General features: G+C 45.1%; 1 protein-coding gene across 1 annotated transcript in view; it reads right to left on the bottom strand.

Annotated features, from left to right (window-relative positions):
• The window catches only part of dtd1 (D-aminoacyl-tRNA deacylase 1), a 176978-nt gene that overhangs the window by 119375 nt on the left and 29652 nt on the right, over positions 1 to 27951 (bottom strand). Inside the window, exon 4 of the mRNA XM_063056263.1 lies at positions 10577 to 10674. Coding sequence (XP_062912333.1) covers positions 10577 to 10674 — 98 coding nt within the window. The remainder of the gene's footprint in view (positions 1 to 10576; positions 10675 to 27951) is intronic.

Consider the following 27951-nt stretch of genomic DNA (forward strand, 5'->3'; position numbering starts at 1 on the left):
AGCACAGGCCCGGTGGGCAGGTCATGTCATCCACATGCCGGACGAGCACATACCCAAGCAGCTCCTTTTTGGGGAACTCTCTGCTGGAAGACGCTCGCATGGAGGGCAGAAGAAACGTTACAAAGACACAAAAGGCCTCCCTGAAGTCATTTGACAGAGACACGACCTCTTGGGAAATGCTGGCACAAAACCACCCTACCTGGCACGGCCTCATCCACAAGGGCTGTCAAGCTTACGGAGCAAGGCGCATTGCTGAAACACAACATAAGCGCGAGCTGCGCAAGTCCAGAGCCACCAGCGCAACAACTGCAGGGCCTACACATGTCTGCCCAACATGCACCAGGACATTTCGTGCCCGAATTGGCCTGACCAGTCATCTTCGGACACACTGCATCCAGTCTCAAAGTGACAAATGGACAACCCACTTCGATTATTCTTTCTTTACAGTCTTACGTGCTCATGATGGCATTCATTACAATACTATTGAGTGGGTTTTGTGTGTTTTCCAATCTATGGACCATATTGTCTGTACAATCAGAACCTGCTCCTTAATCGGGGTCAGCTTGCACTGTACATACAAGCATTAACGATCCAGCCTAACATTCTGGGGCAACTCTAATGACAAGGACTGGTTGGATAAGACGGGAGGGAGGGCCAGGGAAATAGTTCTCTACTACCTGGGGTCTACTGCCCAACAGATTATTTGAGTTGTGACACAGAACAGGTAAGAAACACAATAGCATTATGAAGTAAAGAAATCTCTGATTCATTATCCCTTTGGGGAAAGCAGTGGTTGAACTTTACAAATCGACAGCAGGGTCGAAGAGCCCACTCGTGGTACTATATCCCTCTACATGAAGCCCTCTCCATCCACTCCTCTAGGGTAGATCTGTAACTGGCAGACCAACCAGTGCACCTGGAGGATTTGTTCAATTAAACTTGGATGGCTCCCCATAAGGAATTCAGCAGTGTCCTGAATGGAGATGAACGAGGTCAGTTCAAACCTGCTTCAAACCCTGCTCGCTGCTCATTCACTCGCTCTGTCACCGGTGTTCCAAGGCTGCGGTAAGAGCCGTGTCTCAGGTATACTGCAGTAACCTGTCCGGGCTGGTTAAGCAGCACCACAGAAGGCTCCATCAAAGGCAATGGTGGCAGGCACATGACAACAGCACCTCATGCAGGTTCCCTTCAAGTTCCCTACCTCAGTCTCCAGTCCTCCATCACAGAATCCGGATCCCGGTATTCTGTTCCCATTAGCAGAAGGACGTCTGAGGTTAAAAGGGTTGGGACCCTGCGAGTCATGCCCACTTTCCGATTTTCTTCTCACGTAGGACACAATTTGCCCTGCCAGGTTCGCGCCAACTCACACAGCAACCCCATTCCCCATTATTGTTCCCTGTACTACCGAATGTTGAAAGGACGAGATAGGGTGGATGCAGAGAGGATGTTTCCTATGGTGGGGGCATCCAGAATCAGAGGGAATGGCTTCAAAATTGAGGGGTGACCCTTTAGAACGGAGGGAGGGAGGAATGCTTTAGCCAGAGTGTTGTAAATCTGTGCCACAGAGTGTGGTGGAGGCCAAGCCCGTGTGTATATTTAAGGCAGAAGTTGGTAGTTCCCTGATCGGTCAGGGCATCAAAGGAAATGGCAAGAAGGCAGGTGTATGGGGTTGAGTGGGATCCGGGATCAGCCTTGATGGAATGGCGGAACAGACTCAATGTGCTGAATGGCCTAATTCTGCTCCTACGTCTTATGGCAGCGGTCCCCAACCACCAGGCCGCAGACTGGTACCGGGCTGCAGAGCATGTGCTACCAGGCCGCGAGGAAACGAGTCAGCTGCACCTTCCCTCATTCCCTGTCACGCATGGTTGAACTTGATCATAGGATTGCCAACTGTCCCGTATTTGCCGGGACATCCTGTATATTGGGCTAAATTGGTTTGTCCCATACGGTTCCGCCCTTGTCCTGTATTTCCCCCACTAAGGTAGAGCATTTCTATGAAACCTTTCATGCCGAAACAGCGTAAAGCGAAGAAGCAATTACCATTAATTTATATGGGAAAAATTTTTGAGTGTTCCCAGACCCAAAAAATAACTTACCAAATGATACCAAGTAACACATAAAACCTAAAATAACATTAACATATAGTAAAAACAGGAATATGATAAGATAAATACACAGCCTATATAAAGTAGAAATAATATATGTACAGTGTAGTCGGGAAGATTAAGCCAAAACCGATTTGTAGAAAAAAATTGGCACATACACGCATGCGCACGTCACACATGCACACACAGGTGCCCGCACAAGGCTTCATGGTCATGGTAGTCTTTCTCGGGGTAAACACAAGTGTCCCATATTTGACTGCTACTTTTGTCCCTTATTTGGGAGTGAGAAAGTTGGCAACCCTACTCAGGTCAGATGTTCACCTGGGCCTCGGGCCTCGGGCCTGGTGGCCTGCTGCTTCCTGGAACACCACTTTCCGGCTTTCCTTGCTTTCAATGAAACTACGGAAAAGTAGTTCCTCTCTTCTCCCAACCAGTTGCCGATAACAAAAAGGAACTTGCTTTTTCATGCCAATGAAGCACACTTGGAGCATGGCCACTGCTTGTAGGCAATTTGCACACAGCAAGATCCCACAATGGACAGAGTGAATGCATGCTGTACTGTGTCGCTGGAAAGAGGAACTGAAAATGAGAGGGGATTGATTTAATTTGAGAGGTAAAAGATTTTAAGGAACCTGAAAGGCAACCTGTTCATTGAGAGAGAATAAGGAAGGAGCTCATACAATATTAACGTTGTAAAGGCATGGTTCGGAAAGGTATAGAGGGAAACGTGGGCAAGTGGAACTGACTTAGTGGGCACCATGGTCAGCACTGATAAGTTGCGACCAAGGACCTGCTTCTCTGCCATTTTACTCTACAACTCTAACCAGCGGCCTAAACATGACAGGAGTCTGAAAATTTTAAATTACCCAGTCCTTCACTGTGCAAAATTCAATCTTCACTAAGTTGATGCAACCTTGATCAGATAGGTCTTTCATCGAGTCACTAGGTTTGGGGGAATACTTTCAATCGTTTCTTTAGGTATATATATTTTTTTTAAAAAGCCAATTAACACTTCCACTTTGCAGTCTTATCTGGAGCTCAGAGACCAGAGCTCAGTCAGGGCTGTAGGGTTCATCTGCTGCTCATCCTCTGCACCAGTGTGTTTTCTAATCCTGCAGAAGAAATGGCAGGAGCTGGGAACTTCAATGTCGCAATGCTGCCCTCTACTGTAACTTCGAAGTAAAAACAGCAACACAGACCTAGCCCTCAGCTCACAACCCTACTTCCCACAAGTTTGAGGAAGAGTTGAAGTTCAAACTATTTATTCATTTAGAAATACATCAGAGTAACAGGCCCAGCCGGCCCAACAAGTTTGCCCTGCCCGATTACCCCTATGTAACCCTTTGGAATGTGGGAGGGAACCAGAGCCCCTGGTCACATGGAGAACATACAAACTCCTTACAGACAGGGACGAAATTGAACCTGGGTCACTGGCACCGTAACAGCATTACGCTACAGTAAAGTAGCAGAATCAATACAGTGATGGTGCAGGGTTGGAAGAGGAAGGACAGGGCTTTACTTCCCTGTACTGTGGAAGAACAGCCATCTATACAAACGCCATCAATAGCTGAATGCAATAATTCACAGAACATAGAAAACCTACAGCACAATACAGGCCCTTTGGCCCACAAAGCTGTGCCAAACATGTCCTTACCTTAGAAATTACCGAGGGTCACCCACAGCCCTCTATTTTTCTAAGCTCCACGTACCTATCCAGGAGTCTCTTAGAAGACCCTATTATATCCGCCTCCACCACTGTCGCCAGCAGCCCATTCCATGCACTCACCACTCTCTGCGTAAAAAACTTACCGCTGATATCTCCTCTGTACCTACTTCCAAGCACCTTAAAACTGTGCCCTCTCGTGCTAGCCATTTCAGCCCTGGGAAAAAGCCCCTGACTATCAAAATGATCAATGCCTCTCATCATCTTATACACCTCTATCAGGTCACTTCTCATCTTCCATCACTCCAAGGAGAAAAGGCCAAGTTCACTCAACCTATTCTCAAAAGGCATGCTCCCCAATCCACGCAACATCCTTGTAAATCCTTTCACATCCTTCCTGTAGTGAGGTGACCAGAACTGAGCACAGTGCTCCAAGTGGGGACTAAGCAGAATCCTATATGACTGTAACATTACCTCTCGGCTCTTGAACTCAACCCCACAGTTGATGAAGGCCAATACCTTCATAGTAGTAGTAGTAGTTATAGTCATAGTCATACTTTATTGATCCCGGAGGAAATTGGTTTTTGTTACAGTTGCACCATAAATAATAAATAGTAATAGAACCATAAATAGTTAAATAGCAATATGTAAATTATGCCAGTAAATTATGAAATAAATCCAGGACCAGCCTATTGGCTCAGGGTGTCTGACCCTCCAAAGGAGGAGTTGTACAGTTTGATGGTCACAGGCAGGAATGACTTCCTATGACGCTCTGTGTTGCATCTCGGTGGAATGAGTCTGGCTGAATGTACTCCTGTGCCCACCCAGTACATTATGTAGTGGATGGGAAACATTGACCAAGATGGCATGCAACTTAGACAGCATCCTCTTTTCAGACACCACCGTCAGAGAGTCTAGTTCCATCCCCACAACATCACTGGCCTTACGAATGAGTTTGTTGACTCTGTTGGTGTCTGCTACCCTCAGCCTGCTGCCCCAGCACACAACAGCAAACATGATAGCACTGGCCACCACAGACTCGTAGAACATCCTCAGCATCGTCCAGCAGATGTTAAAGGACCTCAATCTCCTCAGGAAATAGAGACGGCTCTGACCCTTCTTGTAGACAGCCTCAGTGTTCTTTGACCAGTCCAGTTTGTTGTCAATTCGTATCCCCAGGTACTTGTAATCCTCCACCATGTCCAAACTGACCCCCTGGATGGAAACAGGGGTGACCGGTACCTTAGCTCTCCTCAGGCCTACCACCAGCTCCTTAGTCTTTTTCACATCTGCCACACAGTTAACCTGCACAGCAGCTTTGAGTGTCCTAGGGACTCGGAACCCAAGACCCCTCTGATCCTCCACACTGCCAAGAATCTTACCATTAATAATATATTCTGTCATCATATTTGACCTACCAAAATGAACCACCTCACACTTATCTGGGTTGAACTCCATCTGCCACTTCTCAGTCCAGTTTTGCATCCTATCGATGTCCCGCTGTAATCTCTGAGAGCCCTCCACACTATCCACAACACCCCCAACCTTTGTGTCATCAGCAAATTTACTAACCCATCCCTCCACTTTCTCATCCAGGTCATTTATAAAAATCACAAAGAGAAGGGGTCCCAGAACAGATCCCTGAGGCACACCACTGGTCACCAACCTCCAAGTAAAATATGACCTGTCTACAACCACTCTTTGCCTTCTGTTTGCAAGCCAATTCTGGATCCACAAAGCAAGGTCCCCTTGGATCCCATGCCTCCTTACTTTCTCAATAAGCCTTACATGGGGTACCTTATCAAATGCCTTGCTGAAATCTACATTCACATCTACTGCTCTACCTTCATCAATGTATTTAATCATGTCCTCAAAAAATTCAATCAGGCTCTTAAGACACGACATGCCTTTGGCAAAGCCATGCTGACTATTCCTAATCATATTATGCCTCTCCAAATGTTCATAAATCCTGCCTCTCAGGATCTTTTCCATCAACTTGCCAACCACTGAATTAAGACTCACTGGTCTATAATTTCCTGGGCTATCTCTACTCCCTTTCTTGAATAACAGAACAACATCTGCAACCCTCCAATCCTCCAGAACCTTTCCTGTCCCCACTGATGATGCAAAGATCATTACCAGAGGGTTAGCAATCTCCTCCATCGCCTTCCACAGTAGCCTGGGGTACATCTCATTCGGTCCCAGTGACTTATCCAACTTGATGTTTTCCAAAAGCTCCAGAACATCCTCTTTCTTAATTTCTATATGTTCAAGCTTTCCAGTCTGCTGCAAGTCATTCCTACAATCGCTAAGGTCCTTTTCCGTAGCAAATACTGAAGCAAAGTATTCATTAAATACCTCCGCTATCTCCTCCAGTTCCATACACACTTTTCCACTGTCACACTTGATTGGTCCTATTCTCTCACATCTTATCCTCTTGCTCTTCACATACTTGTCGAATGTCTTGGAGTTTTCCTTAATCCTGCTTGTCACGGCCTTCTCAAAGCCCCTTCTGGTTCTCCTAATTTCATTCTTAAACTCCTTCCTGCTAGCCTTATAATCTTTTGGATCTCTATCATTACCTAGTTTTTTGAACCTTTTGTAAGCTTTTCTTCTTGATGAGATTTTCAACAGCCTTTGTACACCACGGTTCCTGTACCCTACCATCCTTTCCATCTCATTGGAACGTACCTATGCAGAACACCACGCAAATATTCCCTGAACATTTGCCACATTTCTGCTATTTATTTCCCTGAGAACATCTGCCCCCAATTTATGCTTCCAAGTTCCTGCCTAATAGCTTCATATTTCCCCTTACTCCAATTAACGCTTTCCTAACTTGTCTGCTCCTATCCCTCTCCAATGCTATGGTAAAGGAGATAGAATTCTGATCACTATCTCCAAAATGCTCTCCCACTGACACCTGACCAGGTTCATTTCCCAATACCAGATCAAATACAGTCTCTCCTCTTGTAGGCTTATCTACATATTGTGTCAGGAAACCTTCCTAAACACACTTAACAAACTCCACCCCATCTAAACCCCTGCTCCAGGGAGATGCCAAACAATATTTGGGAAATTAGAATCTCCCACCACAACAATCCTGTTATTATTATACCTTTCCAGAATTTGTCTCCCTACCTGCTCCTCGATGTTCCTGTTACTACCGGGTGGTCTATAAAAAAAACACCCAGTAGAGTTATTGACCCCTTCCTGTTTCTAACTTCCACCCGTAGAGACTCCGTAGACAAGCCCTCCATGACCTCCTCCTTTTCTGCAGCTGTGACACTATCTCTGATCAACAGTGCCACGCCCCCACCTCTTTTGCCTCCCTTCCTGCCTTTTCTGAAACATCTAAAGCCTGGCACTCTCAGTAGCCATTCCTGCCCCTGACCCATCCAAGCCTCTGTAATGGCCACAACATCATAGCTCCAAATACCGATCCGCGCTCTAAGCTCATCTGCTTTGCTCCTGACACTCCTTGCATTAAAATAGACTCATCTCAAACCATCGGTCTGAGCGCATCCCTTCTCTATCACCTGCCTATCCTCTCTCTCGCACTGTCTACAAGCTTTCTCTATTTGTGAGCCAACCGCCTCTTCCTCCGTCTCTTCAGTTTGGTTCCCATCCCCCAGCAATCCTAGTTTAAACTCTCCCCGGTAGCCTTAGCAAACCTCCCTGCCAGGATATTGGTCCCCCTGTGATTCAAGTGAAACCCGTTCTTTTTGTACAGGTCACACCTGCCCCAAAAGAGGTCCCAATGATCCAGAAATCTGAATCCCTGCCTGCTGCTCCAATCCCTTAGCCACGCATTTATCCTCCACCTCACTCTTGCACACTTACCCGCATTCCTTCTAAAGGCTGTGTACTTTCCCTCTCAGGTAAAAGCAAGGAAAATTCATAAAAACTAAAATTAGCAAGTGTCCACAGAAAGAAAATTGCAACAACAGAGAGACAAATGTTTATGAGACTTCTTTTCATAAATTTGCAGATGAAATGCAGTACGTTGCAGGACATGCATTTCACTAAAGGATGCAATTGCTGCATCCAGCTTATTAGACTGTGGCCGAGTTGGATCTGATACCCTGATGGTTACGGTGCCCTGACGCTGTGACTCAAATTTGATCTGCATAACTTCCCACTCCCAGCTTTGACAGTCCCTCACAATGACTCCACTCAAGCACACAATAATCACGGCCTGTTGCCAAGCAGGAGCCGGGAGAGAATGCCTTCCAACCCGGTGGCGAGGACTTCCTCACACTGCCTGAAAGGCATTCTGACATCAGGTCAATCAAACTCAAAACCCCAATGTGAAAGAGACTTCAAAGGCAGTCCTTTAAACTTTCTTTTTCGGCTGGAGGAGGGAAAGTGTAAGAGAGCACAGCAAGGTACTGAATTTTAGATTCCTACAAACAGAAAAATAAAGCTGCAGTTTTCAAAGCCCTTGCCAAGAGGTACACCAACTCTTGCAGAGAGCAAAAGTCAACAAAGCAATTTACATTTCCCTTAAAACAGAAAGCGATAAGAACGCTCAGCAGCATCTGTGGAGAGAGGAACTATTAGTGTTTCAGGTCTATGACCCTCCATCAGAACTGAGAGAAAGAGGAAAACAAGTGAAGTTTCAGTAGAGGAAGCAGTGTGCAGAACGTTGAGAAAATCTCCGAAAAGGCGAGTCCAAATGGCCTAATGGGAGCAGTTCCAAGCACACTAATCATCTTTGTCTGTATGATGTGCTGTCAGTGAAGAAGCCGCGCAGAAGCGATACCAACAGAACCTGAAGCAACATGATGGCAGACACAAATGGCCGGTTCCAAAGCAGACACAACTCCCTGGAGCTGGGGAGCTCCATACCAGGTCCTGACGATTGCAGTTTCAGTATCTGAATACAGGCTGCTCCCAGATTACAAACTCCCAGCCTAGGGACACCTCTACATATCAAAGAGGTGCCATAATATAATTAGACTCAAACATCTGAACTATATTCATACATTCATTCCTACAAACAGCAGAATCGGTTTCCTCTCCCTCTCTCCACATTTAGTAACTATTCTTTCTTATCAGCCTTCGATGCGATTCGTCACATTACTGTGGACGTGTTGTGACCGTGCAGTGGCTTGTGTGGAGCCCCCAGGACACCGCAGATGCTGCAATCTGGAGCGATGAACAAGGTGCTGGAGGAACTCAACGGGTCAGGCAGCATCTGTGCAGGGAAATGGATGGTCAACATTTAAGGTCAAGGCCTGAACAGGTTGAGGGTCTCAACCTGAAACGCCGGTTGTTAACTTCCCTCAACAGTTGCCGCCTCGTCTGCTGAGTTCCTCCAGCACCTCATTTGTTGTTGAGTGACTTTGGTGTATTTTGTCGGTAAAATAGACACAAGGATGTCTGTAAAATCAGAACTGTTCTTTAGCCTGGGGTGGCTAAAGTGGGTTTGGTTAGTGGACAATGGGAACTGCCTTAGACTGCTTGTCTCCCCACTCGTTCTGCAGCTCAGACTAGGAATGCTCCGCTAAATGCTGTGGCGTTTACAGCCACACCTGTAACTCAGGTCTGTTCGGGCATCAAAAGGCAACTCCAGCACATGACCAACAACAAGAAGCACGCCGATGGCAAGGTCACCATGAGTGAGGGCTGGCGGTTTGTCGAGCGGTGATCCCTCCGCTGTCGGTTCCCACGCAGTTTGTGCGCATTTCTAAGGGGGAGGAATGCTGATCCCACCCAGCAGTCTTTTGTTCACATTAGAGAGAGGAGGAGGAATGCCAAGAGAAAACCAGGGAGAGATGGTGAATAAAGATAAGGGCCCAGAGGGAGACCGGTCCTGTTTAGTGCTTACAGTTGCCTGAAGCAAGCTGTTGCATTGTTGGCAACCAGTATGTGCTCTGAGAAGAATTAATAGGGAAGGAGAAAAGTCCCTTCCGAGGGACAAAGACAACAGCTCCCGAGCAGAAGCGGAAATTACATTGTTTAATCTTCTGTGGCCTATAGCTGCAGTATTATAACATCATTCTCTCCTTTGCTGTAAATACGATTAAATCTTAATTTCTTCAACACGGACATCACAGGGAACAAGCCGAATAGTGAGGCCAAAGATAAGTCCAGAACACAGCGAAATATAATAGTCACCATCCCAGATCATGATTAGAGTCTGGTTGCCTCAGCAACAGAGCGGGCCCAGTTGATAGGAATTTGGCCTTCTGCTGTGTTCAGAGAATGGCCTGAGAATAACTTCCAGAATCAGCCTGGGCAACTTGCCTCTATCGTCCCAGCCACCTACCTGCAGGCTAAAACTCCCCTGGATAGGGAACTAATTGGAAGTGAATGGTGCAGAACTGATCTGATAAATGAGGAACTGCCACACTAATGCCTCAGGGAATCTGAAGCAGGCCCATGTAATGGGCATTGTTCATTTCCACAATGCTCAATCCATTAAAAATGAAATTAGAAACAGAATTGCATTGAATCATAATTATTAATAATTCTACATGGCAGAACATATCTGTATCTGTTTCAGAACACAGATCTCGGAGCAGCTGAGGATATTTGTATAAACTGTTTGGATTGCATGCAATCAATGATCTGATCTCATCCGATCTCGGAAGCTAAGCAGGTTCAGGCCTGGTTATTACTTGGATGGGAGACCGCTTGGGAATACCAGGTGTCGTAGGCTTGCCTATGGCCATACTAGCCTGAAATCGCACGATCTCTACGATCACTGTTGATACAAAGCCGAGTTTCAGCAATCCAGCATTAATACAGGTCTGTTAATCGTGACCACTCAGGCAACAGGATAGACACCCATTCTTACCTGCCTTGGGTCCGAAGGACCTGTAGGTGACTCCAACTCAATGGTGACTGGACCATCATTGTGTATGTGGACTTGCATGTAGGCTCCAAACTTTCCATCTGAAATGAAGCAGACCAATTTAAACTGATTACACAACTTCTGTCATTTTCAGTTTCCTTTTATTTATTATTCCTGTTCACTTTGAACATTGACACCACCCTCCACATTCACAGTTATTAGCAACAACTCTAGGGTCTGACACAAACAAGATTATTACAACTGACTCGAGACATACTTGCTCATACTGACACAGAGGGAGGTCAGTCAACCCAGAACCTGAGATATAGTGAAATGTTGAAGAGGTTGGGCACGTGGCCAAGTGGTTAAGGCATTCGACTAGCGATCTGAAGGTCGTGAGTTCGAGCCCCAGTTGAGGCAGCGTGTTGTGTCCTTGAGCAAGGCACTTAATCGCACATTGCTCTGCAGCGACACTGGTGCCAAGCTGTATGGGTCCTAATGCCCTTCCCTTGGACAACATTGGTGTCGTGGAGAGGGGAGACTTGCAGCATGGGCAACTGCTGGTCTTCCATACAACTTTGCCCAGGCCTGCACCCTGGAGAGTGAAGACTTTCCAGGCGCAGATCCGTGGTCTCACAAGACTACGTTAGGACCTAACGCAAGAGGTTAGGACTTCCCCCCCCCCCCCACCCGGTGTGTAGGAAAATGAGAGGAGATTTGATCAAGCTAAATAAAATTACAAGGAGTATAGGGAGATGGAGATGAGTCCATGGCCAGATCAGCCATAATCATATTGAATGGTAGAGCAGGCTCCACAGGCCAGATGGCCGACTCCTGTTCCTATTTCTTATGTTCTTATGTATAGATAGGGTAAGCGCAAGCAAGCTTTTACCAGCGAGACTTGGTGAGACTAGAACTAGAGGTCATGGGTTATGGATGAAAGGTGAAATGGTTGAGGGAAACATGGGGGGGGGAAGCTGCTTTGTTCGGAGGGTGGCGAGAGTGTGGAAGGAGTTGCCAGCAGAAGTAGTGGATGCAGGTTTAATTTCAACACTTAAGAAAAATTTGGATAGGTACATGGATGGGAGAGGTATGGAGGGTGCAGGTCGATGGGACTAGGCTTAATAATAGTTTGGCACAGACTAGATGGGCTGAAGGGCCTGTTTCTGTGCTGTTGTGCTCTACGACTCATTAAGTCTGTGCTTGCTCTCAGCAAAGCAATCCTATCAGTCACAATCTTGCCTCTCCTTATTTCTCCATAGCCCTGCCACTCATTCTCTCACTGGGGTCCCCTTTCAGTGTCTTGCCACATAGTGTACCTCCACCACAGGGTCACAAAGTGGCCAGTTAGCTTCCCCAACACCTCTTGGATGTGCGAAGAAACCAGAGACCTAATAAAAGGTCATTGATCTGCCACATCAACTCTGTTTCTCCCTCTGTAGATGCTGCCTGGCCTGCTGAACATTCCTGCTTTATTCTTTGGATTTCCAGCACCCATGGCCTGTTGTTTTCAAAAACAATCAACGGAGTTTGTTCACTCACCATTGGACGAGTGCGACCCCTTCAACTCCCAGCAAGCTCAGCACCACTCAGGGCCTGCTCGACCGAAGCACCATCAACTACCTTAAACTTTTATTCCCTCCACCAGCAGCTAGAGTGTGTTCCGTCTACAAAATGCACAGTCCAGTCAGTTCCAACAACATCTCCCTAAACCACAAACTGTCACCATGAAGGGCAAAGGCATCAGGTGCAAGAGGACTACTGCTAACTGCAGGTTCCCCTGCAAACCACACCATCATCACTGGGTCCAAACCCTGAAACTCCCTCCACAACAGCATGGTGGGAGCACCTTCACCAGACAGACTGCCGCCGTAAAAGGAGGTCAGTGTGGACTCAGCTCATGAGGGTGAAGGCAGCTCATTAGGGTGTTTTTGGGATTAGGACATACAGCGAATATCAACTTCAGTCACTAGCCTTCAGAACTGAATATGCATTGAAGATTAAATCTACAATGCAACTCTGAGCAATGGGTAGACAACACCGATTTAAATTTGTTATCTGTGCGTATTTGAGTGTCTGTAGGATGGGTGCAAAGGAGGGAGGTGTGAAAGGGGTGTGTATTTATAAGGAAGCATTGTAAATATGGATTTGTTTGAATTGCTCTGAATTTTTCTTTGACCTTTAGCACATAACATGAAGTGTAGGTCTGGGCCAAGGGTCTCAGTATGATGCCTGCTTTATCTTGTTTTGTCAAAGAAGGATGCTGCCTCATATCTACCAGAACTTTCATTCACACAGCAACACACCTCCTCAAGTGCTATTGAGGACGGACAATAAATGGCACTTGTCCACATCCTAAGAAACAAGTATCCCATAATGCACCAGTTCCATTTTCTCTCACTCTCCACACATCCAACAGCCTGCTCTTGGCTCTCGTGTTCCTCATTTAGCACCGGTTAGTTTCCTGGTGGTTATAATCCTGCCGCGTTTCCTTCTTTACTTTCTGCCTTGCTCTCCAGCCCCCAGCAGGGAGAAGCAACACTGGTATACAGGCCAAGACAAGCTGCCCAGTGTCGAGGCCTTCAAGTTCACAGCAGGCCTTAAGTAAGCAGAAGAAATTGAGCTGCAGAAGGTAAAGGCATTACTTACATTACCAAGGGATTAGGATGAAAGGGAATGATTAAACATCATCTATAATTCAACTACTTAATGCATTTGCACAGTTACTTTTATATATTAACAGCACCATTACCAAACAGGAACGATTGGTAATACTATCAAATCAAGCCTGCTGGCCAACTCTACAGTTAACAGGCAGGAAGCTGCTGGTAACAACGACAGCCATCGGCCTTTGGACAGCAGCAATCACACTCACTGCCTAACATGGAAGACCAGGATTAACTGGCAGATTCAGACCACATCTGTCAGCTTGATCTCCCACTCAAGTCCACATCTGGCCTTGCTGTGATTCCTGGGCCTGCTCAGGCCTGCAGAAGGATACAAGTTGCTCACCACTTCAATGGGAATTGTAGGACCACAGCCGGGTAGGTCAGTTGCTAATCTTCTCCGATTATTTTGCTGCTTTATTTTAAAACATAACTTTCGTCATAAGTTTGCTAGCTATTTTAATTCAGAAAATAACTATTAACCTATTTATTTTAATATTTTTAACTTTCATTCAATAGATGTGGGCTTCTCAGACTGAGGGAGGATTTAATTGCCCCTTCACAGCTGCCCTCAAGAAGGTGGCAGTGAGCTGCCTTCTTGAACTGCTACAGCCCTTCAGCCCTGCAATGCTGTTCCAGGATTTTGACTGAATGACCATGAAGGAACGGACCTCTTGTATGCAAAAGGTGAACTTCATCTCTCATTGTGCTCCCATCAATGGCCTGCAGACTACCATGATCCACGCACCTTATTGTCCACCTGCACTGCACGTGGTCTGTAACTGTAACACTACAGTCGACAACAGGCACCATCCACAGAAATGGATAAACAGCCGGCGTTTCAGGCCGAGACCCTTCCTCAGGACTGGAAGGGAAAGAGAAAGACAGCAGAATAGAAAGGAGGGCCAAGGGGATGGCATTTGCAGAATTTCTCATGTTTAAGATTCTGCCTTCTGTTTCTTTGTACTGCCTCAATGTCTTTATGTATGGAATGAGCTGTCAGAATCTCATCTCATAGATGGGCCGATAATAAACCATCAATTGCTCGGCCCCTTCTACTAAACTTCATTGCAAGATGTATTCACCCACCAGCCTGCGTTCTAACATTAGTTCTGAGTCCAACCCTTCTAAACAGTCACAGATCAGTGAAACAAGCCTTTCAGCTGACTTGAGTCCACACTGACCATCTTTACACTAATCCCACTGTACTCCAATCAATGGTCTACGGACTACCATTCACCTACTGGCAGCTGTTTACAGCCATCAGTGTGTGGGAGGAAACCAGAGCATCTGGAGGAAACCCAGGGATACAAGGAGAAGGTGCAACCACCACTCAGACGGCACAGGAGGTCAGGATTGCACCTAGGTGGATGGAGCTGTGAGATAGCTGGTCTATTTACTAAGCCTCTCTGCTACTTGTGTTTAAGATTTGAGGTTTCGTTACGCTTCTTTACTGTGGCTCCTTTCATCTTTGCGTTTCTCCATTTAAAATCTCTCGGCCTTTATATTCTTTGCTCTAACATTATTGTCCATGCCTTCAATTATTCAGATCCCAAGATCTGGGATTCCTTTCCCAAACCTCTCTGCCTCTCTCCTCCTCATACCTACCACTCAGGCCACAGTTAGTATCACCTGTCTTAATATTTCCTTACATGCCTCTGAGTCAGAATCTATTTAGGGGACATGTCCTGGTACACTGAACAAGTAATTATAAGACCCAAGCTCCCAAATTCTTCTGGGTTATGATAGCGCAAGTGAAATGTGGCGACGCCTTTCTGGCAGCATACAAACCTACTAACTACACTACTGATCACACTTTTTATGGACCACGATCAATGCAATCAATAGCCTGAAACTTCCCTTTCAGAGTCGAGCTTTCGAACAGCCTGAACGATCTGGCATTTTTGCGGTGTGAACTGTAGTTTCGGAGGTGCAGGATTGTTGCAGTGTGGCGTGTTTGGGCCGAATTAAGGTGGTGGAGCCAGGGTCCAGGAGCAAGGAGCAAGCCAATGCTTGACGATCGCAGGAGCGGATCTGGAGCCGATTCAAAGCAGCAGATCTGAGGCGAGGAGAGCTGAGATGAGGCGGTAGGGCCCGGGCCCTGAGAGTAAGGAACGAGCCGGTGCTTGATTGACTTAAGTGCCGGGCCAGATTGGAAAGATTGGGTATGGGCCAAATCAAGGCAGCAGGACCCAGTCCCCAGAGCATATCGAAGCTGCAGGGTCCAGGTCTGAGAGTGAGGACAAAGCTGCTGATTTAAGTGCCATGCCAGACTGAGAAGGTCAGGGCTTCAGAGCCGGAGGTGAGGGATGAGCTGGTGCTCAGCTCTCTGCTCACTGAGGTTTACTTGTCCCTGCACTAAACTGAGCCTGTGGCCTGTAACTAACGGGCTCCTGGACCAGCTGCAGTGATGACTGGCTTCGTGAATGTGAACTCACTTTCCTGAACTTTAGTTCTGAACGCCATTTGTTTACGATTTGGTCATCCTCTGCACAGTGGGTGTTTGACGATCTTCTTTTTTAATGGGTTCTACCGGGTTTCTTTGTTTTGTGGCTGCCTGTAAGGGGACAAATCTCAAGGTTGTACATAGTATACATACTTTGATAGTAAATGTACTTTGAACCTTCAAATCCCACTTTGGCAGCTGTGGAATTTAATAATCTGGATTACTTTAAAATAAAAGCTACTCATTTGTAATTATATCCACATGACTACTGGATTTTTATAGAGACCCATCTGCTTCATTCAAGTCCTTGTAACATCTGTAAAATGCAAAAAAAAAGTGCAGAGGCTGAAAATGTGAAATAAGAACAGTAAATGGTGAAAACACTCAGCTGGTCAAGCAACATCTGTGGAGAGAGAAAAACAGGGTAGTGTTTCAGGTTGACGACCTGTCATCAGAACTACCACCCTTAGCGAGTTTGGCCGATGTGACCCCAATCCCAACCCCCCAACCCAGAAATGGCCAACAAACCTCTTACTTCAGGGACAAATACCAACATTGATCTTACTAGCAATGTTTGGATCCTGAAAAAAGTGAATTAAAAATCCCACTTTCAAATCTCTTACTAACTCTTCCTTCAGTTAGTCTTGACGAAGGATTTCGGCCTGGAACGTCGACTGTACCTCTTCCTAGAGATGCTACCTGGCCTGCTGCGTTCACCAGCAACTTTGATGTGTGTTAATTAAAAACAATATTCACAATGCTTCTGAGAAGCAAGGAGGGGTTCTGTGAAAACACCGTGTGTGCAACATAAATGCAAGTTATTGTTGGTAGAAATCAACAGAAACTACTTAAAATCCAAACTCATATTGAGGTTGAATCACTTGTAGTAACCAATAATGTGCCCTCAATGTCCAACATAGCATCAGGTATGAGGGACATGTTATACTACTGCCTGCCAATGCACTTGAATGGGAATGTACAACTACCCTCAAATTTGTTTAATATTGTTACAACTTTTTTTGTTTGAAACTGCTGATCTGTAATCAAAACTTTTAAATGTCACCCTGTGATTACATATCATTGCTTTTGTCAAAAGAATGCTGTTTTGGAAATGAACAGAGAAATCTACAGCACATTACAGGCCCTTTAGCCCACAATGTTGTGCCAACCATGTAACCTACTCTAGAGACTGCCTAGAATTTCCCTAGCGCATAGCCCTCTATTCTTCTAAGCTCCATGTACCTATCTAAGAGGGTCTTAAACGACCCTATTGTATCCAATGTGTGCATCACTGCAACCACACTTATGCCAGAGTCCTGTTCTACAAACCTCATTTCCAGAAAAGTTGGGATATTTTCCAAAATGCAATAAAAACAAAAATCTGTGATAAGTTAATTCACATGAACCTTTACTTAACTGACAAAAGTACAAAGAAAAGATTTTCAATAGTTTTACTGACCAACTTAATTGTATTTTGTAAATATACACGAATTTAGAATTTGATGGCTGCAACACACTCAACAATAAGTTGGGACAGAGTTAAAATAAGATTGAAAAGTGCACAGAATATTCAAGTAACACCGGTTTGGAAGACTCCACATTAAGCAGGCTAATTGGTAGCAGGTGAGGTATCATGACTGGGTATAAAAGTAGCGTCCATCAAAGGCTCAGTCTTGGCAAGCAAGGATGGGTCGTGGCTCACCCCTTTGTGCCAAAATTCATGAGAGAATTGCTAGTCAGTTCAAAAGGAACATTTCTCAATGCAAGATTGCAGAGAATTTAGGTCTTTCAACATCTGCAGTACATAATATTGTGAAAAGATTCAGAGAATTCAGAGACATCTCAGTGCGTAAAGGGCAAGGTCGGAAACCACTGTTAAATGCGCGTCATCTTCGAGCCCTCAGGCGGCACTGCCTAAGAAACCGTCATGCTACTGTGACAATTATAGCCACCTGGGCTCGGGAGTACTTCGGAAAACCATTGTTACTCAACACAGTCCGTCGCTGCATCCAGAAATGCAACTTGAAACTGTATTACGCAAGGAGGAAGCCATACATCAACTCCATGCAGAAACGCTGGTGAGTTCGCTGGGCCCGAGCTCATCTCAGATGGACTGAAAGACTGTGGAACTGTGTGCTGTGGTCAGATGAGTCCACATTTCAGCTAGTTTTCGGAAAAAACGGCGTCGAGTTCTCCGTGCCAAAGATGAAAACGACCATCCAGATTGTTATCAGCAAAAGGTGCAAAAGCCAGCATCTGTGATGGTATGGGGGTGCATCAGTGCCCACGGCATGGGTGAGTTGCATGTATGTGAAGGTACCATTGACTCTGAGGCATATATTAGGATTTTACAGAGACATATGTTGCCATCAAGGCGACGTCTCTTCCCGGGACGTCCATGCTTATTTCAGCAGGACAATGCCAGACCACATTCTGTACGGGCTACAACAGCGTGGCTTTGTAGACACAGAGTGCGTGTGCTTGACTGGCCTGCTGCCAGTCCAGATCTATCTCCTATTGAAAATGTATGGTGCATCGTGAAGAGGAGAATCAGACAACGGAGACCATGGACTGTTGAGCAGCTGAAGTCTTATATCAAGCAAGAATGGACAAAATTTCCAATTGCAAATCTACTACAATTAGTATCCTCAGTTCCAAAACGATTAAAAAGTGTTATTAAAAGGAAAGGTGATGTAACAGAATGGTAAACATGCCTCTGTCCCAACTTTTGTTGAGTGTGTTGCAGCCATCAAATTCTAAATTTGTGTATGTTTACAAAATACAATTAAGTTGGTCAGTAAAACTATTGAAAACCTTTTCTTTGTACTTTTGTCAGTTAAATAAAGGTTCACGTGAATTAACATATCACAGATTTTTGTTTTTATTTCATCTTGGAAAATATCCCAACTTTTCTGGAAATGGGGTTTGTAATTCAAAGTAAAATTATTATCAAAGAATATAAATGGTATGTCACCAAATACAACCTTCCCAGAGGTGGAGAAGGTCAGCAACTTTAAATTCCTTGGTGCTATCATTTCAGAAGATCTGTCCGCGGTTCAGCACGTAAGTACTATTACAAAGAAAGCATGGCAGTGTCTTTACTTGTTTAGAAATTTGCAAAGAACCAGCATGGCATCTAAAACTCTGACAAACTTCTACAGCTGTGTGGTGGAAAGCAGAGTGAGTGGTTGCATCACGGCCCAGGTATGGAAACACCAATGCCTTCAAAAAAAATAGCAGAGCAACACACATCAAAGTTGCTGGTGAATGCAGCAGGCCAGGCAGCATCTCTAGGAACAGGTACAGTCGACGTTTCAGGCCGAGACCCTTCATCAGGACTAACTGAAGAAAGAGCCAGTAAGAGATTTAAAAGTGGGAGGGGGAGGAGGAGATCTAAAATGATAGGGGAAGACAGGAGGGGGAGGGATGGAGCCGAGAGCTGGACAGGTGATTGGCAACGGGGATATAAGAGGATCATGGGACAGGAGGCCCAGGGAGAAGGAAAGGGGGGGGGAACCCAGAGGATGGGCAAGGGGTATAGTCAGAGGGACAGAGGGAGGGGGAGAGGGAGGGGGAGAGGTTGGAGGCTACCCAGACGGAACATAAGGTGGTGTTCCTCCAACCTGAGTGTGGTTTCATCTTTACAGTAGAGGAGACCGTATATAGACATTTCAGAATGGGAATGGGATGTGGAATTAAAATGTGTGGCCACTGGGAGATCCTGCTTTCTCTGGCGGACAGAGCGTAGGTGTTCGGAGAAACGGTCTCCCAGACTGCGTTGGGTCTCGCCAATATATGGAAGGCCACATCGGGAGCACCGGACGCAGTATATCACCCCAGCCGACTCACAGGTGAAGTGTTGCCTCACCAGGAAGGACTGTCTGGGGCCCTGAATGGTGGTAAGGGAGGAAGTGTAAGGGCATGTGTAGCACTTGTTCTGCTTACACGGATAAGTGCCAGGAGAGAGATCAGTGGGGAGGGATGGGGGGGACGAATGGACAAGGGAGTCGCGTAGGGAGCGATCCCTGCGGAAAGCAGGGGGGGGGGGGAGGGAAAGATGTGCTTAGTGATGGGATTCCGTTGAAGGTGGCGGAAGTTACCGAGAATAATATGTTGGACCCGGAGGCTGGTGGGGTGGTAGGTGAGGACCAGGGGAACCCTATTCCTAGTGGATGGCGAGAGGATGAAGTGAGAGCAGATGTGCATGAAATGGGGGAGATGAGTTTGACAGCAGAGTTGATGGTGGAGGAAGGGAAGCCCCTTTCTTTAAAAAAGGAGGACATCTCCTTCGTCCTGGAATGAAAAGCCTCACCCTGAGAGCAGATGCGGCAGAGACGGAGGAATTGCGAGAAGGGGATGGCATTTTTGCAAGAGACAGGGTGAGAAGAGGAATAGTCCAGATAGCTGTAAGAGTCAGTTGGCTTATTGTAGACATCAGTAGATAAGCTGTCTCCAGAGATAGAGACAGAAAGATCTAGAAAGGGGAGGGAGGTGTCGGAAATGGACCAGGTAAACTTGAGGGGAGGGTGAAAGTTGAAGGCAAAGTTAATAAAGTCAACGAGCTCAGCATGCGTGCAGGAAGCAGTGCCAATGCAGTCGTCAATGTAGCGAAGAAAAAGTGGGGGACAGATACCAGAATAGGCATGGAACATAGATTGTTCCACAAAGCCAACAAAAAGGCAGGCATAGCTAGGACCCATACGGGTGCCCATAGCTACACCTTTAGTTTGGAGGAAGTGGGAGGAGCCAAAGGAGAAATTATTAAGAGTAAGGACTAAAAAATAGAAGTTACAGCCCAGTCCAACACAAGTGAAGCCCTCCCCGCCACTGGGCGCATCTATATGAGGTGCTGTCACAGGAAAGCAGCATCCATTATCAGGGACCCACAAGATCCAGGTCATTCTCTTCTGACTGCTGCCATTAGAAAGGAGCTACAGGAGCCTATGGACCCACACCATCAGGCTCAGGAACAGTTCTTGCCCCTCAACCATCAGGTTTTTGAACCAGAGGAGATAACTTCACTCATCCCAACCCTGAACTGTTCCCACAACCTATGGACTCACTTTCAAGCACTCTTTATCATGTTCCCAATATTTATTGCTTATCTTATTATTAATCCCTTTTTTCCTTTGGTATTTGCACAATTTGTTGTCCTTTGCACATTGGTTGCTTGTCCATCTTATGTTTCTTTGTATTTTCTGTGAATACCCACAAGAAAATTAATCTCAGGGCTGCATATGGTGACATGGATACACTCTGAAAATAAATTTACTTTGAGCTTTGAAGCTTGATATTCGTTTTCGTGCAGGCATTTACAGGAAATAGCACTTGTTAAAAATTATACAGAAATAAAGACTAACAAGTAACCAATGTGTAACAGACAACAAATTGTGCAAAAAAAAAGGTGAAGTGAAATGGGAAGTTTCTATTGTCAAGTTTCTCAAGGGCCTCAAGACTCCAGTCAATGGTTGGGATTGAGAGTAAGAGGAGAAATAATTTTTAACAATACACTAATTCAAAATAACACTTTTGATTAGAAACTATTTGACTTCATGGGACGGGTGGGTCCTGGGCTGGACGTCCTACTCACTTAAAGAAGGTGAAGCATCTTCCCTAGCCTCTCCTTTCCAGGTGTACTGATCGCCTCAAGACCACTGTTTGGTTTGCCATGCAGGAAGTCACTTGCATATGGCCTCTACTAAACTACTGTGCCCATAGCAACGCCTTCACCTGACGTCCCTGTTCTAACTGGGCAGGCGGGCAGGCAGACAGGACTCATCAGCCTTGGTTGGCAGCCAACCTAGGAGAAGGACAACTCGTATTCAAAGCCCAGGTAGATTGGGACTTGTTAGCCTTGCCAGGCAGTCTGTCTAGAAGGAGGAGCTCTCCAATACTCAACCTACAGCCTTGCTGTCACGGCAGTCGTCGCAGCTCGCGGTGCCATTGTGGAACATCCCCCGGCCTAAAGAGTGGAATTGGTCCGCACACACCGATCCTCAGTATTAAAGTACGCAGCACAGGCAAGAAGAAAAGTCCAAAAGTGATGGAGAAGGGGGCAATCCATCCTCCTGATCTTTGCAAGCGAAGAACCAGCCATCATCATCATCTGACTGCAACACTGACAACCAGTTTTTCAAGGATGCTCAATCTCCGAATCGGAATTCAAGAACCCCAGGAGTTTCAGCTAACAAACTGGGGGAATTTTGAGTGGAAAGAACTTATCTGAATTACAAAATATGCTGCACCTGCACTGCACCAACAGATAGGAGTGTTCTGCACATTATGATGAGACAGAGGCCACAACGAGTCCCTCAGCACAAAATGCAACACTGCAACCTTTTAAAGTGTGATCACACTGCAACTGAAGACCTAAAATAAAACTAAAAGATCTTCAAAATACGATCTAAAAAGATCTGTTTTCGACTTTCCATTCAATTAATCTACAAGAAACACTTTTCCACTACCGTCAGAACACAGCCTGTGCACTTCTAAACTGACAGAAATAGGGCAAATTGAAAAATATGTAATAAGTTTTCATCTGTGCTTCGGACTTGAGGGACTGCACTGCAGGCCTATTATTTATTATTCATGAAGGCTGATACAAGAAAAGATTCCACTAGGATGAAAGCTATTTTGCATGCCTTTTTAAATGGGCAACAAGTCCCAGGAGCACAGCCTTCCTGACCACAAGTTAAGATGCCGATGATAACAGAGAACAAGAGCTATGCAGCAAAGCCAAGCTGCCCAGGAACAATGAAGCTGCAATCTCCAGGACAATCAAATAACATCACAAGACATCAGCGCCAAATTCAAACCGTTTGCAACATTCATCAGGAATGAAACCGGACCCTGCAATTGTGTCGATTCTGTGTCCAACTGTGGAGATTGCTGAAGTTTGACATTGAAGGACTCTTCTTCCCTGCCACTGCCCCATGTCAGGTTTCGGTGAGGACACGCAGGCTGCTTCGCCTTCCCCGGAGGACGGTCCAAAGACGAGACAGTGTAGGACTCCCGTTGCAAACGCTCCACAAAATAGAAGGTGCCATCAGCTTGTTGACTTCACTCCCACATTGCACAACCCAGGACACTAAATCCAACTTTTGGCGGACATTTCAAATCAGTCTGGGTGTACAGTACTTCCAGAGTGTGCACACCCAGTTCAATACTTCACCCAGGTCAAGATAATTTGCTCAGAATGCCCTCTGTACTGCAGCAGTATTTGGTATTTCATTCTCATGCAGATTTCTGGGACGTGTGAAATCTCAGCTCCAAAGCTGGAGTCCACAGGAGCCCCTCTTGCTCCCCTGTATGTATGAGACAAAGGAGATACATGTAGAGAAACAGCCAGTTCCCTGAAAAATGTGTCTCTATACCATGTGTCGTGTTTTTACTGAGAGCATGACCACTCTGAGAGGAAAGGGTCAAAGGTGAAAAGGGTGAGCAACATCTCTAAAAATCCATCCTGGGCCCAGCATTTTTAATGCAATCATGAAAAAGGCACATCAGTGTCTCTATTTCATCAGGAGTTTGAGGTGATTTGGTGTGTCACCAAAAGCTCCAGCAAATTTCTTTTTTTTTTAATTTTATTTTTATTTGGATAAGGAGTTCACAATTATCATGTACTTTTTTCACACATATAACCTTTTCCATTTTTTTATATGTATAAAACTACAATTATTTATACATTCTTAAGTACACATTGAGATGATATAAAAGCAAAATAAACATTTAAGTAGATAATTATGTACTGTGGTAAATCTAACCTATTAGGCTAAGTAATGAAATTAGTTGTTAAGAAAAATGGTAATAATAGTTTCCATACAACCCTTCTGGACCATTTCCACTGGTCCAAAATGTTGCATACAAGCCTATATACCAACCATTGTAGGTGTTTATATCCCAATTTGTTCGTGCTTGTTCCTGCCCGCAGACATAATTATCCAATCCCTATGTACTTATTTACTTAATTTTTTCATTTTTTTTTTATCCCTTTCCCAAATCTTTCCCTTTACTTATGTTAATTCTCTATTTTCCAAAAAAAAACAACAACAAACATTTAGACTAGGGGTGCTTACGTTAGCAATATTACTGTGTTGATGAGAAGAGCAATATAAATCATTAGGAGAGTCATCTAAAGTCTGCTCGCATTGGGGTTATATATTCAATCCATTTATTCCAGATTTGATAAAATGTTTCTTTTTGAGTTCTCAGGGAGTAAGTCAACTTTTCCATTTTAAATATTTCCAAGATAATTTCGTACCAATCTTCTAATGTAGGTGGTATTGGATTTAGCCATTTTCTAGTGATTGATTTCTTACTTGCCGCTAAGAGGGCCTGCAGCAACTTTATATCTTCCTTCTGTTCAAGGAACAATACATGCCCCAAATAGAGCGTCTCAAAGTTCAGAGGTATCTGGGACCTAAGTACCTTAACTAATGTTCTATGAATACCTTCCCAAAATAGACTTAATTTAGGGCAATCCCAGAAAATATGAAAATGATTTGCCTCCTTAGAGCCGCACCTTCTCCAACACATCACATTTGTATCTTTATATTTTTCCTGATATGGGGTCTTGAAGTATCTTATAATGTTTTTCCAACAATGTTCTCTCCAAGTCAAAGAATTAGTCGAGGACCATTGAAAGCTGCAGATTTTCCCCCAAGCCTCCTCTGAAAGTACCAACCCCGCTTCTTTCTCCCACTTCTCTTTAATATACAGTGTATTTACATTTTTAGCATGGGAGAGTGCATTATATAGGCGAGAAACTGATTTACTAGGTATTGAACTGCAAGCTGAATTCAGAATCTTGAAAAATTCTAATTCTACTGTTGATAGGTCTGTATATCTACAACTCTGGTTAACATAGTTTCGTATTTGAAGGTACCTAAAAAAGTCATTATGTTCTAGGCCATGTTTGTCCTGCAGGATTTGGAAACTTTGTAATACTCTTTTATCTATAAATGAGAGGTAGGTTGTAAGACCTTTCTTTATCCATAGCTCAAATCTTTTATCTCCTCTGTTGGGAAGGAATTCGGTATCATATGCACACCATCTAAAGAGTTTTAGCATGTTATTAATTCCACATGAATTAACCACCTTCTGCCATACTTGTAATGTAAGATTTATCCAAGTATTATTAAATTTTTCCAACTGGGCCATCAATCCTTTGTCAGCTATTGAGGCCTGAAGAGGAAAACTGTCAACTAATCCAAATTCTATTTCCTTCCATCTAGCCTTATATTCCCTATTACACCAATATAACAGAGGGGTTATCTGTGAGGCATAAAAATAATTTCTCAGGCAAGGAGCTCCAGCAAATTTCTACAGATGTATGGCAGAGCGCATTCTGACTGGTTCCATGGCAGCCTGGTACGGAGGCTCCAATGCCCAGAACCGCGATAGGCTGCAGAGGGCCGTGGACTCTGCCAGCTGAGCCGAACACACAATCCTTCCCGAGCATCAGGGGCATCTTCAGGAGACGCTGCCTCAACAAGGCGAAGCCCATAAAGATCCTCAGCAGCAGCAGCATGTGTTCTTTACCAGAGAGGAGGTTCAGGAGCCTGAAAACACACACTCAACAATTGTTTTTCTGTACAGCAAAGGAAGAGGCCGTTCGGCCCACAATGTTGTACGGAACCAAGTAAGTTAGAAACCAGTTGGCCAACTAATCCCTTATACCTACACAATCTCCATACCCCCCATTTTCCTCACATTTACATGCCTATCTAAACGTCTCTTTAAAGTCCCTAATGTATCTGTCTCTCACATCTTACTTAAAATTACTCCCTCTCGTCTAAAATGCATGCCCTCTGCTATCAGACATTTCAAATCTGGGAAAAAGATGGTGTCTGTCTGCAACACACATACGAAACGTCGACTGTACCTCTTCCTATAGATGCTGCCTGGCCTGCTGCGTTCACCGGCAACTTTGATGTGTGTTGCTTGAAATTCCAGCATCTGCAGATTTCCTCCTGTCTGTCTGCTCTCTCTGCCTCTCAATCTTCTAAACCTCTATCTGATCTCCCCTCAGCCTCCACTGCTCCAGAGAAAACAAACCAGGTTTGTCCAACCTCTCCGTACAGCACATGCCCTCTAAACGAGGCAGGATCCTGGTAAACCTCTTCTGCGCCCTCTCTGAAGCCTCAGCATCAGAATCACGTTTAATATCTCTGGCATATGTCATGAAATTTGTTGTTTTGCTGCAGCAGTACATTGCAAAAGATAATAATAAAAACCGAGAAATTACAACATATTATTAAGAATTAGGTAGTACAAAAATAAAGAGAAAGAAGTGAGGCAGTGTTCATGGGTTCATTGTCCAATCAGAAATCAGATGGCAGAAGGGAAGAAGCTATTCCTGAATCATTAAGTGTGTGTGTCTTCAGGCTCCTGTCCTCTTCGATGATAGCAATGTGAAGAGACCATGTCTTGGGCGATGGGGGTCCTGAATGATGGATGCCACCTTTCCTTGCATCACCTTTTGAAGATAGCCTGGATGCTGGGGAGTTTCATGCCCGTGATGGAGCTGGCCGTGTTTACAACTTTCTGCAGCTTTTTTCCCTCGATCCTGTGCAGCGGCCCCTCCAAACCAGTCAGTGATGCAACCAGTTAGAATGCTCTCCACAGTACATTTGCACATCTTTGGTGACATACCAAGTCTTCTCAAACTCCTAATGAAATATAGTCATTGTCTTTGTAATTGCATCAACAGGTTGGGCACAGGTTAGAGTTTCAGAGCCATTGATGCCCAGGAACTTTGATTAATCAATTGACTGAGATACAGCATGGAGTAGCACCTTCCGGCCCTTCGAGCCAGGTCACACAGCAACCCACCGATTTATGGGACAATTTACAATGATCAATTAACCTACCGACCAGTTCATCTTTGGACCATGCGAGGAAACTGCACAGGAAGCACACGTGATCACAGGGAGAACGTACAAACTCCTTATAGGCAGCGTCGGGAACTGAACCCGGATCGCCTGTACTGTAAAGTGTTGTACTAACCGCTACGCCACTGTGCCACCCCATCTTGAAACTGTTCGCCCATTCCTCTGCTGATCCCTCGATGAGGACGGCTGTCTGTTCCCTTGATTTCCCATTCTTGATATTCATAATCAGTTCCTTGGTCTTACTGACATGTAGTGCAAGGTTGTTGCAGCAACACCACTCAGCCAGCTGATCAATCTGAATCCTCATCACCATCTGAAATTCTGTCAACAATAGTTGTGTCTTTGGCCAAGTCACACAGTCATGGGTGTAGATAGAGTAAAAAAAAATTGGGCTAAGCACATATCCTTGAGGTAAGCCAGTGTTGATTGTCAGTGAGGAGGAGATGTTATTTCTGATCTGCACAGACTGTGGTCTCCGGTGAGGAAGTCGAGGATCCAGTTGCAAAGGAACATACAGAGGCTCAGGTTTTGGAGCTTGTTGATTGAACTGAGGGTTTGATTGTGTTGAACGCTGAGCTGTAATCAATAAACAGCAGCTTGACATGGGTATTAGCGAGTTCAATTTCAACATTTAAGAGAAGTGTGGACAGGTACATGGACAGTAGGGATATGGAGGGCTATGGTCCCAGTGCAGGCTATTGGAAGTAGACAGTTTAAATGGTTTTGGTATGGACTAGACGGGCCAAAGGGCCTGTTTCTGTGCTGTACTTCTCTATGACTCTATTACTATGATCCAAGACTGAGTGGACAGCCATGAGATTGCACCCGCTGTAGACCTATTGTAGCAATAGGCATATTGCAGTGGGCCCAAGGTCTTGCTTAGGCAGGAGTTTATTCTCGAAGCACTTTATCACAGAAGATGTGAATGCCACTGGGTGATGGTCATTCAGGCAGCTTACTCTGCTCTTCTTGGGCACTGGTACGATTGTCGCCCTTCTGAAGCAGCTGGGAACTGACTGCAGCAGTGGCCTTGAACACTTCCGCCAGTTGGTTGGCACAGGTTTTCAGAGCTTTGAAATCCTTCCGATAATGGGGTGACCAAAACTGCATGCAATACTCTAGATGAGGCCTAACTAGAGTTTTACAAAGCTGCAATATAACTTCCTGGTTTTCAAACTCAGGGTCTCCACTAATATAGGCAAGCACGCCATATGTCTTCTTAACCATCCGATCAACCTGTATAACTCAGTGAATTATGAACTTGGACTCCAACAGCCTTCTGCTCATCAACACTGTTAAGCGTCTTGCCATTAACAGTGTCCTGTCTCTTTACATTTGACCTACCAAGGTACAACACTTCACATTTGGCCAGGT

Source organism: Mobula hypostoma, chromosome 8 (genome assembly GCF_963921235.1).
Source record: "Mobula hypostoma chromosome 8, sMobHyp1.1, whole genome shotgun sequence".
Lineage (NCBI taxonomy): Eukaryota > Metazoa > Chordata > Chondrichthyes > Myliobatiformes > Myliobatidae > Mobula > Mobula hypostoma.